At 31.4% G+C, this 17,562-nt stretch overlaps 1 protein-coding gene across 1 annotated transcript in view; it reads left to right on the top strand.

Moving 5' to 3' along the window:
• The window catches only part of LOC129944902 (hemicentin-1), a 287,304-nt gene that overhangs the window by 224,631 nt on the left and 45,111 nt on the right, over positions 1–17,562 (top strand). Inside the window, exons 9-11 of the mRNA XM_056054565.1 lie at positions 4,068–4,198; positions 8,442–8,601; positions 14,933–15,141. Of these exons, the coding sequence (XP_055910540.1) occupies positions 4,068–4,198; positions 8,442–8,601; positions 14,933–15,141 (500 nt within the window). The remainder of the gene's footprint in view (positions 1–4,067; positions 4,199–8,441; positions 8,602–14,932; positions 15,142–17,562) is intronic.

Raw genomic sequence — 17,562 nt, 5'->3', positions numbered from 1 at the left:
GAGATTAGTAACGGTTGATCTTTTTTTCACAAAAGCTTTGCAATGGGTCTGTAGTTGCTTATATCCGACTTGTTACCTTTCTTAAAAATTGGTGTTAGAAATGACTTCTTCCATATACTGGGAAATTTGCCTGTTTTTAGAGAAAGTTTGAATAAAAACGTAAGGGGTTCAACTAAAGCATTACTACACTTTTTTAGTACTATCGGGGAATACCATCAGGATCGGCTAAGCAGTCATACTTCCCATTGGAAGTTATTGTAATCGTTTCGATGTAACGAAGTGAACACTTTGACATTTCTCGTCCCTAGAATCTAAATATTTTTTATATAGAGAGATGCATGTGCGTGCATGTGTACTCTATATCTCAAGAACCAGGAGAGATATTGGCTTCAAATAAGTTTTGTTATGCAGACAACAATGCAGAAAGATGAAAAAAAAGAGCTCTCAAAAATTTTGGACTAGTGCTTTTTACTATAGCAATTTTAAAAAATATGACAATTGTGGTTAGCCTAAAATATCTCATGAAACAATAATGCAATAGACTTGCATTAAATTTTAAATTATGTATTGTTAATAGATACCAAACTGATAAAATTATAAAAAAGTGGTTTAGATGCTACTTAAAAGGTTTGTTGGTTTTTGTGTTTTGTTTTATTTTTCTAATACAAAATTTAAAATCACCAACAATTTAATTTAAAAATCCATTTTTGTTAATGTGATTCTAAGGCGAAACCCAATTTTTTACCAATTTTAGTAGTACATGTTTCTTAAAAGTTTGTATTTCTTATTTTAAAAAAATACATATTGGATGATTGAAATTAATTTGAAGTCAATATCTTCTTTGTTCACAAGAAATCGAGGACTGAATATCAATTTTCACCTATTTTGCGTACTACTTTTTGTAAATTTAATTTTTTATGAAAAACTTGTATTTTTATAAAAAATTTACTGTATGTCGACAATAATATTTTAAATTTTTGTCTCTATATGCTACGAAGATTGGTATAAATTGTTTTTGGACTAAAAATGTCGGACATTATTTAATGTTTTGGAAAAACTTAACGTACTACTTAAAAAAAAAAACACGAAAACCTACAAAATTGATAAAAACTTGCTATCGTGTGGTTCGCTCCTAACTTGTTTTTTAATATTTTTTTAAACTGTGATTCTTATTAAAGGGACCTTGAAACATAAAGAAATGCCGAAATGTTTAATTTTTCAAATCAGACTCATTGCAAAAACTTACTTAGAGAAGGTAACATTGTCTGTTTTTGATACGCAAATAAACTTTAATAAATCGATTTCATTCATAAAATTGATCATTTTCGAGAAATATAAAAAGAGCAATCAACAAAACAATGCTAGTTTTAAAAAAACCTCGAATATTATCAGTGTCAAATTTTGTTTACAAAAATAATTGGTCTTCGTAATAAGAACAAATTTAGTTTTTAAATATTCACAACGATATTTTAAATTTAAAGTGCTTGAAAAAAATGTTTACTCCAGCACATTTTTAAATAAATATGGTTTTTGCTATAACCTTATATTGACATAAACAAAATTACGGATAATTTGTCATTTGCAATGGAAATAGAACCACGTACTTATGATGGCATGTGTCGAACCCTTTAGATACCTACATCATATTTCAAAGATTTAACTAATGAAACTTGTGGTTTTTAAAAACTCTTATGAATTCATTTTTTGTATTCTTAAATCTCCCCTTTTTTGACAGAGGAGTGCACCATTAATATTCTGATGATGAATTATTGATTAGTGCATTTTTGCAGCAATCCGCAATGCCATCTTATAATTTCACATAGACGATGTCGACGACGACGCAAAGCGAATGGAAATCCCTCTTTTAGGATCATTATAATGTCGTCTTCCGTTTGTCATTAATCTTCTTATATCGATGAGTTTAAGAAGTGTTGGCATGCTTTCATTCATATTATAGTACTTGTGCAAGAGAAAAATATATGTATTTTCAAGGAGAATTATATTCGTAGTTTTCTATGTCGATATACATATGGGTGTGAGTATGAGGCGCATCGCATCGTGTTGAGTTGAGTCGACCCAGACCTCATCTGCGATAACGATGAGAATCACACAATTTACCAAATCCTCTACACTCGATTGAATTCCATTTGAGTCTCTCAATGTGATGCGGATGCTGATGCTGTCACCCTTCGCAAGAGCGATGATGAAGAAAACTATACGGTTGAGGAAATCTTTGGCCACAGAACACGATCACGTTATCCGTTCTTCATGTATATATATAAATTTCTAAAACTTAAAGAAGGGCCATGAACGGGCCCGGGCAAAAACTCAAGCAAGGACTAATTGAATTGCGGCAACTCTCACATAATTCACCACTAATTGCGTTATAATTGATTAGATTTCATTTGAGTCCTCCTATATATGTACTTTTAGAGGGTACCTCTCTCAAGCCATCCAATTCATGGTAGGGTTCAATGCTATATATGTATATGTTGAAATCTTCTTTCAAATATATTTGTATGTATTTATTTGCCACCCTCTTTAAATCCAATTCCGATTTAAATCTCTGCCATGATGGTTGCTGCTCTGTCCTTGTGTCCTTGTCGTCCTTGTCGTCATTAAAGTAGCTCATTTGGTTTGAATTGAAGCATTCCTTTCATTCATTCGTTTGTTCGTTCGTTTGTTGGTTATTTGGACAAAAGACTAAGACTAAGACCATTATAGTTTCATAAACGTTGTGAATGTGGATCGAACTTATAATGTTACCACAATCATCATCATAATCTTTTAGCTATTCTTTTGTTTGAAAAATCCTGTTTTCAAAATAAAAAAAATTGAAAGTAATCGATTTGATTTTATAAAAAAAGGTTTAAATGGGTCATAAAAAACAATTAGGTACTCACACAAGATTTTGTGGTAATTTTCGAATGTTTGTGAATGAATATTCTTTCGATCAAGCTTCCCTTACAAAGTCTGGCAGGGAATTTAATTTATTCTTACTATTAGACAGGACATTGACTGACTACGCTACTATATTAATCCAATAGCTGACGAAAAGCACATACTCATGTGTTAAATGTCAATCGATGCATTGATATTGATTAATTTGAAATTCTGAGAATATAAAAAGAAATGGTACACTTAATTGAATTTCAAGCTTTCATGTTTTTTATACTTAGACCATTGTTTTCCCATTCTGCATTATTTAATGTTTTCATTTAGCAGCTGACAATTGTTATAAAATTTAAGAAAATTAACATCAACAAAATTGACTTTCTCATACCGTTCATAATAAATATGAACAGCAACAATATTCTTAAAAAAAGAGAAAATCTACGGAAAATTTTAATATCACACAAAAAAACACGCATATGCTTAGTATAGATATCAAAATCTAATTTTCTAGAACTATTCAATAAAAGGGATTTATTGAATATCTACGATCCACCAAAGATGTTGTCCCTTCCTGGCTTGCGTTGTTGGTTTTCTCGGTAGCAGTCACCATAGTAAATATATCGCAGTTTTTCATCCTCTTTTTGCCCGGCCCATCCCATCGTATTTTCTAGACAGCAATGATATCTGCTTTATAGCAGCCTAGGGCTTCTGCTGATTCTTAGGCTGCAAAGACCTAACATTACACGTGTACACCCAAAGTTCGTTGTCCTTAAATCGTTTTCGTAGGTTGTCAACAATAAATCCTTCCATATTCGAATCTTGTTGGTGCTCCGCAACTGGTTTTTCTTTACGTGGTAATGAAGTCACCCTGACGCAAGACCTTCAACCTGAAGGACCAGGTCCTTGATTTAACTTCAATTATCTGCCTATTTTAAATTGTTCATCCACCTTTATTGTCATAACAACTTTTATCGCGTTGTTTATGCTTGGACAGATTATCGTCAATACATTCGTCTGAATTTGTTTTTGTATTGTTTGAATTTATTTTTCACTCCACGTTCGTCACGTCGTCGTCTTCAGCAATTATCTTTATGCTTAAAAAGTTTAAGAGTAAAAACGTAAAAAAGCAAAAATCCATTTAAGTAATCGTCTTCATAACATTCTCGTTTCAGTTATACCAACATTGCAATTGGATCTCGGATCAAATCTTAATCCAGAGGACATAGAAGAAGGCGATGATGTTTATTTTGAGTGTAAAGTTCAAGCTAATCCGGCGGCATACAAAGTTATTTGGAAACACAATGTAAGAATTTAAATATAGCTATGTTATTGGATTTACTTTTTGAATGTATTCATGATTATATTTTTGTTGAAAGTGTTGTTTTGAAAAGTATATTGGATTGTTTAAAAGTATTTATAAGGATATCCAAAGAAAAGGTTAAACTTTTAAATTACTGAGTTCAGTTAAATATTAAATATATATAAATACAAATGTATTTATATATACATAGATACACAACATACAGTGATAGAATTGAGATAAAGCGTTATTTGTTAATATGTAGTATATAAAATGTTTAAAAGTGCAGATTTTCAAAAAAAAACGCGTTAAATACTATTTAAAAACAAAAAAAACCGTCGGCAGTAAAATTAAACAACGTTAAGAATAGTGCTATTCTATTTGTTCACGGTCAGTTTGTGGTTCCGTTTTCAACCACCCTTAATTGCCGAACTAAATTGAAATCCCATGCAATGTTTACGCCAATCTTTAAAAGCATATTTAATAAATCTTTATGTTTATCGAAATTTTTATCACAATAAGTTCAATGAACTAAATTTCACTTCAGTTAAGGTTTAACATCAAAACATTTTAATTTCAATAATTACATTAAAAAATATTTTTAAATATATATGTATATCATCTAACTATTCTGGTATGCTCATATAAAAAAATCTGAAACATTTCATTTTGAAGATAACAATGGAGCCACTCGAACTCTCGTTGCCATAATTGTGTGCGAAAATTTCAAGTTTATGGTTCTTCTTCATAGGGTTCTCGAGACATGAATTCAAACAATTTATTTGTCACCAATTTACTTAATGGATTCTCGATTATTCAATGGCAAAGACCAAGTTTTCTTATGGCCTCTTTTGTGCCATGTACAGTTGTATACATATACACAAAGCTACTGACAAATATTCTTCTACTTTAATGGTATTTTCTTGCTCATTTTACGAAGGGCCATTCTTGTTGATTCATTAAAGTAGGATCTTTTGGTTTCACTATATACAATACACGGTATATAGGGTATACAAGGGTTTGGTATAACATTTAATTAAACTAATTGTTTACTCATTTTGCGTTTAGTTTACTGTCAGAATGAATTATAATAATTTATAAATTTTGAAAACAAGAACCATTGAAAACCAAAATAAGAAATAACTAAATTAAATGCACGAGTGGTTAGCACGTATTTGTTCTTATTTATGTCTCAAAAGGCTTTAACAGGGGATTGTTGTATAATACAGGGGATTAATTTATTGATATAATATGCGTAAAGCCATTGTTATTGAATGGATGTTGAAATCAATTAGCAGTTTTGTGAAAGACGCATCAATGGAAGTGAGAAATTCAAATGCATTATATAATAAACGTTTGAGTAGTAATGCATAAATTAGCAGTTTATATTTGCAATTCATTAAAATTACATAAATAAATATAATCTTTTGGTAATTATGAGCTCTTTTATTCAATGTACAATAAGCATTATAGGCGTACCTTCCTACACATATTAGATGTAGATACTTTGTTTAGCAAAATCAAAAAATGTCTCGACATTAAAAATTCTCTTATTATCATATAATTAAAAACACCTGGTTATGCACAAGTAGTTTTCGATAAACAGAACATACAAAACCGGGTCTAACTGAATTAATTTATGTAAGACTGTTAAACACTTGCGAATGTGGTAGAATTTTGAAATTTGTTTTGAGCAAAAGTTGGAAATCAAGACGATTCTAGAATCCTAATATGAAAACAAAATTTGTGTCCTGGGCTCAGGAAGGACGTTTTTGGAGTTGCTGTAATTAAAAAACTGTACACAGCCTGCCTATAGTTCAGGACGGAGGCTACGCTAAGGACGTAATAGAGTTTCTGCAAACCCCCTAATTATTTGAAGGTCAGTTGGCGCAACTACTTGGGTGAGGAGAGGTTCACATGACAATATATATTCTTGGACGTGCTCTCTTCTCTTATCCCACAGGTTGAATCATACATGTGCAGTTTAGGTCACTTTGTTTTAACTATCATTGTTGTTCTGTTGTAAGCGTTGTTTTTAGTTTGTTAAAAAGAGTAGAAGCTAGAAGATTTGTTAGTAAAGAGACACAGCAGGGTGTTGTTCTATCTCCTCTAATTCTGGTGGTAATTTCTCTGTATGTACTTACTTAAAGAAAACTTGATATCAACATCTGATATCCGTATTTTCTCAGATAGTCAGGCTGCTATCAAATCTCTGGACTTTGTCTCTATAAACTCTATAACAGTGCATAGCTGTCTATCATTTCTAATGGAAATGGCACAACTGTTCAATATTCACCTTTGGGTGCAGGGCCATAGAGACATTCCATTATATTGTTAGGCAGATAAATTTGCCAGAAAAACATCTGGCCTAAACTAGATTTAAATAGCTCACGGTACATTACCTGCCCTCTTTTAGCAGATCGCATATAAGCTCGATAATCTTGGTCATATAACCGTGCACTGTCTAAAAGGAAAGCTCCCTGTTGGCTAGGCGTGGTCTCAAATGATTTTTGCAGAAGCTGTATGGATGAGGAAGATTAGGAAACATTCCTTCACCTCCTCTGTACATGTCTAGCTCTAGCTTAAAAGTTCAAGTCCAGGAGAATTCTCCTACAACGATCTAAGCGATATCAGTCATATTAAAATAATCAGTCTTTCGTAAGTGAATTAAACAGGTTTCATTGAGCTTAGAAGAAAGCCACAAGATTTATGTGGTATCATAATGGACCGTTATATTAGCCTAAGTGTGTCTTACTTTATAACGTATAGCCATTTTAATCTAACCAAAGAGACTATTTGCCTCCTTGTTTTCTGACTGGACCAATTTAGCGTTTTCTGGCTTTTTGTACCTTTGGCAAATTATATCCAATTTTTGTTTGGGATAGCAGAGAGTTCATCCAGATCATAAGTAATGTCCTCAAAGAATCTGTTTCTCAACCCGCGTTTAGTTCAGGTATTGTGAAAAAAGTATACACCGGTTAGTTGGTTATCACATATGGCTCGAAAAATACTTTAATTATGGCGTTACGATAAAGTAAAAAGGATGGCCAAGGATCCAATTGGGATAAGTGGAGACCCCGGATTGTAATGACAATAAAACTCAACTTCATACTAAAGGCATTTGTGATTTTGTATACATTTTTTTTAGTTCTCCTTGTACTCAAACTAAATTAAAGCAAATAAAGTCTTATGCCTTATGACTTACTATTGGAAAATCAGGTTTTAAGTTTTTCAAAAATTCGATTTTAATGTCGATGACTATAATCGTTCAAACACTATTTTCGTCTGACTAATTTTAGATACAATCAATAATATGGGCTTCAATAAAACGTTTGGTTGGTTCTTAAACTTCCTTTACAGCTTCTCGCATTCTGCGGTTATCAATCCATTTCCATTTTTTTTTTAGTTCCATCCATTTCCATTTTTATTTTTGTTCCAATCATTCAAGCATATAAACACTTGTACACTGCAGAAGACACACCTTCTATAATTATTCTTCGTAAAGACATAGAAAAGAAAACCAATTACCTTTGCCTTGATTTTGTAATAGAGAATGAGTAAGTAGTTTTATGGTATGGTTGACAAATGCAGCAGACAAATAGACAGCTAAAATAATTAAAAAACAAGTCGTTAAAAGAACGAAAACTTTTTTCGTTTTTCTTCACTTTGAAAGGAATTGCTTTTTGTTTGACATTTTTCTTAAGGACTTTTGTGTGTGTGCTAATAAAATAAATACCTAAATTAATTAGATTTTGACGAAGTGCGATGATAAATAATGTGAACCATTAAAGAGGACTGGGAATGGTTAATGCTAATAATTTATTAGATTTCCAACAGCGACTCTATTAATTAAAGACAGTAGGCTATACATTTCATGCAAATAAAACTGATTCTTCGTGTAATTTAATACAAGGATTAGGTTAACGAAAGCCGAAATAGGAAAAGATAATATTTAACTTAATGTAGACGCTTTGCATTGCAAGGTATAGATATATTTGACATTCAAGCTGGGAAGAGGCAAGGTGTTACCAAGGTGTTAATACTCATTTCATAAAACAAGTAAACAAGTATTAACTTGTACATGTTCTATTTTGAGCAAGAATCGATTATGTCACTTCCCTGGAGGGATTGGAAGAATTTTTGTCACATACAAGGACTTACGAATATGTGACAAACCTTATTACTTACCAAAAAAAAAATAGTTTTAGGTGCAATTAATTACTTTTCTTTTGTTTTCTTCTTTCAGAACCAAATTATTCAACATAATCAAAGAGCTGGGGTTATTGTCAGCAGTGGTGATTTAGCTCTTCAAGGTGTCACACGCCATCAAGCTGGTAATTACACATGTACGGCGTCAAATGTTGAAGGCGATGGTGACAGCAATATTGTTGAACTTAAAGTGATGTGTAAGTATAGTATAAAAGATAACTTAAATGTAAGCTTTATAAATTCCTTGGATGTGAAACAAAAACTATCACAAACATAACTTACAACTAGTTTTGCCCACTCACTTCTGTTCTTTAATAAATGTGTGCTATTTTCATTTACCTATTGCCTGCAACTCACGGTCCATTCCATCTTTCTTCGGGACAAAAAAAAAAAACAAAAACAATTTCTTCATCTAGGTTGAACCTTTTGGGAATGTTTTGCACAAAGAAACAATGCCTTAACGCTATTTTCCAACCATTCTTTTGAGAAGAATATCTAGAACTTCACAACAAAAAGAAGTAAAGAATTATAAAAAGAAAGAATATAGTTTAAAGAACAAAAAGTTCAGGAAAAAACTGAAACTGGAGCACGTAATGAAACAAAAGACTCCAAGAAGTATAGTAAAAAAAGTAAGCGTTAAAAAAAAATAAACAATCACATCTAGCAACGATGGTGACGACTTCAGAAAAAAATAACGACCCACAAGTTGGGAAAAAATTCTTCACCAACCATCCAACCGACAAAACCGGGTCCATTTTTTAACCTACCATACCTAAAGTGTAGATATATGTATATTTTAAAATACTATTTTTATTCCATCGAAGCAGATATAAGAGTTCCCTTTGGCTGCTTAAAAATTATAGTACATTTGCCACCACCTCTGACTTTGCTAAGCTAGGAGAGAATGCGACTGCGGGTGAGAAGAGGACAAAAAAATGTGAACAAGGTCCTGTGTAGTCCTTCATTTCTTTCAGAATGAGAAAGAAAAATACATGTAAAATTTAAATACAAAAAAACTTTCTTCTTTTGAGTTCATGCTTCTATGTGGTGCAAGTGCAAATGAGCGCAAAATACTCCCTCCGCATTCTTCTCTTAATACCTACCTACATACCTCACCTACCTTTCTTTCTTACCTACGTAGACTTACAAAAGAAAACACTATTTTCTTTAGCAAAGCCTTTTTTCATGTTTAATAAAGTGAAGTAGAAAATGGAACTATGTTGTGCAGGTGGTCCAACTTGCATAAAATGAACCTTCATTTGCACAACAAGATTTCGGACTAATCTTGAAGCCAAAGAGTCCAAGTAGAACTAAAAATAAGAAATTTTCAGTCTTAGTTAAGGGTAAAAAATCTAACTTATAATCACAACAAAAGGAAAAATAAAAAAAAATGAAATTAAGGAAAAATCTCAACAAAGAAAATGCTGGAATTCAAATAAAGCTACTTATACAAATAAAAACCACAAAGAAGGTTTACTCAAAAATTCATTCATTCTCAAAACTATGTTCTCTTATTTCAAATAACCAATGTACTAGTGTATATTGACTCTTTTTTAAAATAACTCATTTTGATAACATATATGTATAAACCAAAAACTAAATATACCTCCTCTGGGCTTTGTTAGAGCATCGAAATCCAAATAATTCCAAATAATGATGAGTATTGTGCCATCTGTTGGTGCTAACTACTCCCTTCATATGCTATTTTTCTTAGCATATAGTAAATAAAAATAATTATCAAAAATCAACTCCTACTTTTTCTTTCGACAACTTGCAAATTTTTCTAGTCAACTGAATAGGTACAAAAATTAAAAATGTAATTGGTCTAGAATAAAACAAGTTTCTGTTAACTTTGGTAGTTGGTACTTCCAACATTATTTGTTTCAATCATTTCGTAAAATAGTTCCGGTATGAATCCTACAGCATTTTGTTGTAGGCGAAGAATTTTTCGCTAAATGCTAATTTCAGAATTCCTTGTCTCCTTGTCTAAATTCACCACTACCATCATAAACTGGTGGTACTAACCATCTCCAAGTTTATTTAAAAATGTTTAGATCAGATGAGTACGAGAGTTATTGAAGGAAGTGCAAATTTTGCTCCTCTTTCAGAGCTATTATTATAACACCGAACGTTTTCATGTTGGTAAGTAAAGTTTATAGGTTAACAATTTTTAGATTATTAACGAAATATTCTTTCCCAGATTTGCTTAAACCCAGATGTAGTAGTTTTGATGTTACGACCTCAACCACAAATATTTCATAATTACTGACAGCTTTCAATAAACAACACCTCTTTCACAGTTTTAATGAAGCTTTTAACAACTTCTTATTATTTCAAATCGTGAAATTAAAGGGTTAGCTTATCAGGGCCACTGAAACTTAATATTTGTATCTGTTGAAAAAACCACATGATGCTATTATTATTTGAGTTTTGTAAAACTCTAACAGCATAACTTTTCGTAAGTAGGTTTTTTTCATAAGTTTAAGTCCTTAAAGATGGCTGAAATTTTAATAACTCTTCAAATGGAGAGACTTGCAATTTCGCTAATTTTTAACTTCCCATAGGAAGTTATTGTAATGGGTCCGATTTGTCAAATTGAAAATTTTGGCATTTCTCGACGTTTCAAGGTCCCAAGAGTCGAAATAATTTTTTTTTAGAAAGATGTCTGTGCGTGCGTGTGTAGGTACGTTCGTACGTCCGTATGTTCGTACGTTAGATACGTTTTTTTCGTCGTCCATAGCTCAAGAACCAGAAGATATATCTACTTACAATAAATTTTGTTATACAGATATAATGCAGAAAGGGCTCTCAAGAAATTCGCGTGGGTGGTTACTTACCATATCAGTTTAAAAAAAGGTGAACATTTCGGTTAACCCTAAATATCTCAAGAACCAAAAACGCTAGAGAGCTAAATGATTTAATATTATATATTGTAACGTGATACCAAAAAAATATATTTTTATAAAAAAATCCAATTGATCAAAAAAAATGGGTTTATTCCGAAACAATTTTGTGCAACGGAAAATAACTTTTCAGGTAAAATTTGAGAAAATCTAATTGACAGTTTTTTTTTATAAAAAAATACAAACCTAAAAAAGCATGACATAAAGTTGGTAAAAATTGAATTTCGACTCAAATATCTTCTTAAAACTTTGAGAAATTGGCTTCAAAATAATTTTGTTTTATAAAAAATATTGTTTTCAACATTTAAAACAATTTTAAGAAAAATCGCATTTACAGTTTTTTAACAAAAAATAAAAACCTACAAAAACATACTAAAACTTTCTAAAAATGTACCTTCGATTCAAATAGCTACTCAAAATTAAAAATATGTGTTTCAAACTTGTTTTATCTCACATAGAATATTGTTTTCGACATTTAGTGAGTTTTTGATAAAAATACAAAAATCCGTTTTTTTCATAAACATATAAAATCTACCAAAACAGTACGATTTCACGTGAACAATAGAAAGAATTTGCTTTCAAATTAATTTCATTTATCCAATTTGCATTTGCTTATATTAGAAATAAAAACTTATTAGAAGTGCTACTCAAATTGGTAAAAATTGGTTAACGACTGGGAAGTTATCAGTGTGGGTCGCATAACCGCCTCTTTTTAACTTCCCATAGGAAGTTGTTGTAATGGGTCCTATTTGTCAAATTGAAAATTTTGACATTTCTCGACGTTTCAAGGTCCCTAGAGTCGAAATAAAAGATTTTTAGAAAGATGTCTGTGCGTGCGTGTGTACGTACGTTTGTACGTCCGTACGTTCGCGACGTTTTTTTCGTCGTCCATAGCTCAAGAACCAGAAGAGATATCGACTTCAAATAAATTTTGTTATACAGATAATAAGGCAGAAAGATGCAGAAAGGGCTCTCAAGAAAATTGCGTGGGTGGTTTTTTTTACCATAGCAGTTTGAAAAAAGGTGAAAATTTTGGTTAACCCTAAATATCTTACGAACCAAAAACGCTAGAGACTTAAATTAAATTTTATATAATATATTGTAACATGATACCAAACAGGTATATTTTTTGAAAAAAAAACCAATATGACGGTTTTTTTTAAAAACAAATAAAACTGAAAAAAAAATTTGTCACCTCCAAAATTTTATGACTGAAATATGATTTCATTTCTAAAACAATTTTGTGCAACGAAGAATAATGTTTTTGACATCTGATAAAATTTTGAGTAAAATCTAATTGACAGTTTTTTTTTATAAAAAATAAAAATCTAAAAAAAAACATTACTCAAAGTTCGTAAAAATTGAATATCGATTCAAATATCTTTTCAAAAACTTGAAATTTAGACTTGAAGCTTGTTTGATCTTATAAGAAATATTGTTTTCAACATTGAAAAATGTTGAGAAAAATCGAATTGACAGTTTTTTTTACAAAAAATAAAAACCTAAAAAAAAACTTATAAAAGTTGGTAAAAATTTATTTTCGACTCGAATGTCTTTTCAAAACTTTGAGATATTGGCTTTAATTTACTTTTATTTTTCAAAAAATCTTGTTGCCAACATTCAATTAAAGTTTGAAAAAAATCGAATTACCGTTTTTTTTACAAAAAATAAAAACCTGAAAGAAAATGTATAAAAGTTGGTAAAAATTGATTTTCGACTCAAATATCTCTTTAAAAATTTTAAATATTGGCTTCAAAGTAATTTTATCTCATAAGAAATATTGTTTTCAACATTTGGTAACATTTTTAAAAAATCGAATTGACAGTTTTTTTTACAAAAAATAAAACTATAAAAAAAAAACAATACTAAAACTTCTTAAAAATTTACTTTCGACTCAAATAGCTTTTCAAAACTTAAAAATATTGGCCACAAACTTATTTTATTTCACAGAAAATATTGTTTTCGATATTCAGTAATTTTTATATTAAAATCCAACAGTCCGTTTTTTCATAAAAAATAAAATCTACAAAAAATAGTACGCAAATTTGGTAAAAGTGATACGAGTACATATAGACAAACTTTTAAGCAAGACAAATTGACAGACGGGATGGGAAGTTATCAGTCCGGGTCGCATCCCAGCCTCTTTTTTGTTTTGTTTTTGCCCCAGAATCAGTTGTATACCTCTTCAATCTGCTGTTTTGCAGTTCTTTCTACCTTCTCTTATGTTTTATCTGTAAAAAACCATATTTTTTAAGTATAAGAATGAAAACTATCAAAACATCGGCCAATTGTATCACTGGCAGGACGTTTGGTTAGACTTGAGGTCTAATCAAGTCGATTTTAGGTTTTTAAACACTGCTAAGGCATGTAAATCTATCCATTGGTGTTAAAGTTTTTGAATAGAAATTAAATTTTACTTAAATCACTAAAATTGTTTAATTAAACTATACAGTACTTGAAAACGTTCATAAACAAGGATTTGTCGCTGTTATTATTCAGTTGACTCAAAAAATAATTTGCTTTAAAAGTGGGCGAAAACAAGACTAAAAGTTTTACTAGGATATTTTGTTTTTATTTTTTTCTGAACATCTTAAGATCAATATTTGGAAAAAATGCTCTAAGCATTTTCGAAAATGTGTGTGCGTAATGAGATGAAGCGGAATGTAGCTACACCTCTTTTCAAAAATGAGCAATATTCAAAATGAAAATGAGCAGTAAATCTGAATATTGATGTGAAGCTGAAATTGAAACCTTTACTCGTACTAAATTGCTGGAGAAACCTCAGTAGGTATTAAAAACGAATTTCACTAATTTTTGACCATTTTGCAAATGAAAATAATGAAAAATGAAGAACATAGTAAAAGAATTCAGATGAAAATAAAATGGAGTGTTGAAAAATAAAAAATGTATTTATGTGTATAACTTGATTGACAAATTTTCAATATTCAAGTGAAATGAATTGTTTTTTTAGTTGCAAATTAAAGAAAAATGGGTAGATGAAGACTCCTAGATAGTGTTGAAGGAGTTAAAACCTTTTTATTAAAATTACAAGGACTATCGAGACTTATTAAAGCTTACGAAATTTAAGTGTGGCCCTAAAACTTAAATACAATAATTGAAACATTTAAACACTTTTAAGGTTTGAAGATTTTGATTCCAATAATACAACCATTAATTATCCTAAGGAGTTGAGTTTCTCTGAACTACTTAAAAAATCTTAACGATTCCATGCCGGATCTAATTTATGATTTAACTGTTATAAGAACTTTTTTATAAAGACCATGTTTCATATAATTTTATTAGCTTTTTCAATGTGAAAATCTTCTCAAAAGAGCCAGGTTAAAATAAGGCGGTTATATATATATTTTTTTTTCTCAACATCATAAGCAACTAGCAATCATCCTGAAATGATAAAAAAACTAGAGCTCTTGATTTTGTCCGGGAAATACTTGCAATAATCAGTACACTGGTACCCGTGGTGACTGTCGTGAGTTACTCTTAGTAACTTACCCAATGAATATGGTGAAAAGGAACCAATTACTTAATGTAACATAACATAAAGAAATTAATACTTTTGCATTACATGTGTATGCATAACAAAAATAATCTCTTTTCAATATTCCAGATAAGCCAATATGTCGACAGGATCAAAAGAAAATCTATGGTGTTGCTCGAAATGAAGCCGCGGAAATATCTTGTGAGGTTGATGCATTTCCCCCACCGGAAAATTTCAAATGGTCATTCAATAATACCGCAGAGACATTCGATATGCCACAAAGTGGCTTCCGAGCACATTCAGCGCAAGGATCAACTCTAACCTATACCCCGGTAAAGGTAGGTGAATTTAAGATTTTTCATGCAGCAAAAACAATTTTTCAAGGAATATTTAACATTTCCATCAGAAATACTTGAATTGTATGTATTTGTGCCATGAAGTCATTAAATAACAAAACAAAATAAAACTGAACAGAACAGAAAACACAAACTGCACTATTATTTATTCACTTGCATTCTGTTAAGGACTTAAATAGTTAATTTAATGTGAATTTATCATCGTAAGCAAAAGAACTAAAGGATCAGGATATGGCCAGTCCATAGGAACATAGAGAAAGGGACATAAACACAGAAAGTTGTTACTTATTGTGCTGGGTGGTTGGTGTTGGTGAGGTTCACACTCACATACAATCACACCCGAAACACCCGACCATGCATCTTTTGTGATAAAATTGTAATGGACTTGATTCTTATTCCTTTCGTCAAAGTAAATTGTTTGTGGTTAGCAAAGTGTTGGAATTGAATTTCATGCATTTCCTTTTTGGCCCCTTGTTTTCAAAATATTAGTCGTTGGGTAGTGAGTGATAAGGGTGAGAAGGGAGGAAAGAAAGTGTGTGTGTTTACTCTGTGCGAATAGAAATATTCTCTCTATAGTGTGTCGCATTATATTTAATGGTTTCTTGATTTGAGTACGTCAAGTCAAGACAACTACTGCCCCTTCGGCTGCCCCAACGTCCGCCCTTTATCGTTGGCCGTTCGGTAGTTTGCTCGTTCGTCCATACTGGCAACATCAAAAAGTTTGGATGTTGTAAAATACTGTTGTGAGTTGTGAACAGTACGAATATATAGTCACACGTTACACCAGGAAGCGCCACACTCAAACAACTTCTATTCGTATATAAGGGCAAAGGATATGTGTTTGCGGTCTAAGGAAGTACTCAGCACTTCATTTCCGTTCCGGATTTTGACCTACATTAAATGCTCAGTTGAATTTCTCTCATCCATAGATGTAGTAGGTTCTAGGCAGACGTAAAGCTACAGATAAGCATAAAAGTTTACGTGTGTATAAATGAGTGTGTAGATAGGTAGGTATAACGTATTAAGGCTACGTCAGTCTACAGTCCTATCATGGTACTTTGGAATCTTTGAAAAGTTGTCAAATTCAGGTGGTAACTAAGGAATTGTTAAGTTCAAAGTGTGTGTCCTCTGGAAATGATTTTAAATTTACAATAATTTATAGAGGACATAATATTATAAAAGCAGGAAATTTTCAATCAACTGTAAAGCATTTATATCCGATTTCACGTGAAAGGAGGTCTTTTAAGTCTGCAGATGATGATGATGATGTTTTTGACTTTACTTCTTCTTCACTTAATATAAGTTTCGTCTATATCTCCTCATGACATCAGATGAGATGATGAGAATCGTGTGCATGTTGTTTGTGACCGTTTTGATTTGTATAAATGCGGTAAGGAAATAAAGGTGCCATCTATATATGCATAGATCCTTTGAAATCATTTTCCTCTTTTATACGTTTTGGATGAAGTTGGGATCTTTACTTGCTTTTTTATTTTTTGTAATGTCAAAGAACCTGCAAAGAATGTAAAATCGCATATACATTATTTATGAAATCGCCTTTTTTGATATTCAGGTAGTCAAGTCACTTAAGCTTGATTATGATTTAGAGTCCGGCAAACGATATTGATTATTAAAGGTTCTGTGTTCAGCTGGCACAGAAAAACCTAAAGTGTGTATTTAAATGTCTACAAAGTAAATTTTATTGGGAATTGAACGCGCTTAAAAGAATATATTTATGTAAATGTAATAAAAATGTTTCTTTTATATTTTCCTACTTTCCTTCAACGTACACTGAAACTACTAAACATTTATTATAAGTAGTATAAAAACTGTACTTTATTTATGCATATTATACATAAATAAGTTAAGAAAAATTTTGTGCTACCATTTTTGCAGAAAGTATTCGACCGGGTTTGATGAATAAAAAAATTGTTTTTTCATAATTAATCAAAAATCTGTAGAATAAATAACACTACGCAAACGTTTGGCTGTTTAAGAAAAGCATGCAGCTTGATTAGTTCATTTCTGACTGTCAGCAAGAGGAAACAAGATCTGTCATGCAGACCATAACAATGAGAAAGCTTTTGAAATACAAGAAAAACTATTTTCAGTTCCACACACTAAGTTGGCTGAGGTCCTCTCCCACCAACGTGGGCCATCCTGAGCCGCGGACTTCCTTTTTTGCGCCTGTCTCCCGGGATTAAATTCGAAGACCTTCCGGGCTGGAGAGTTCATGTCCATTCACTTAACTTGACCCAGTCATCTAAGTCGTTAGGCTTTTATTCTTTTAACCAGGTCAGTGTCACTGAACAGCCCGCAAAGTTCGTCGTTGTATCTTCTCATCCACTCTCCATCTATATGCAAAAATCGCCCGAAAAATGTTTGTGTCGAAACATCCTAAGA

Source organism: Eupeodes corollae, chromosome 1 (assembly GCF_945859685.1).
Source record: "Eupeodes corollae chromosome 1, idEupCoro1.1, whole genome shotgun sequence".
NCBI lineage: Eukaryota > Metazoa > Arthropoda > Insecta > Diptera > Syrphidae > Eupeodes > Eupeodes corollae.
This window is presented reverse-complemented; position numbering and strand designations above follow the sequence as displayed.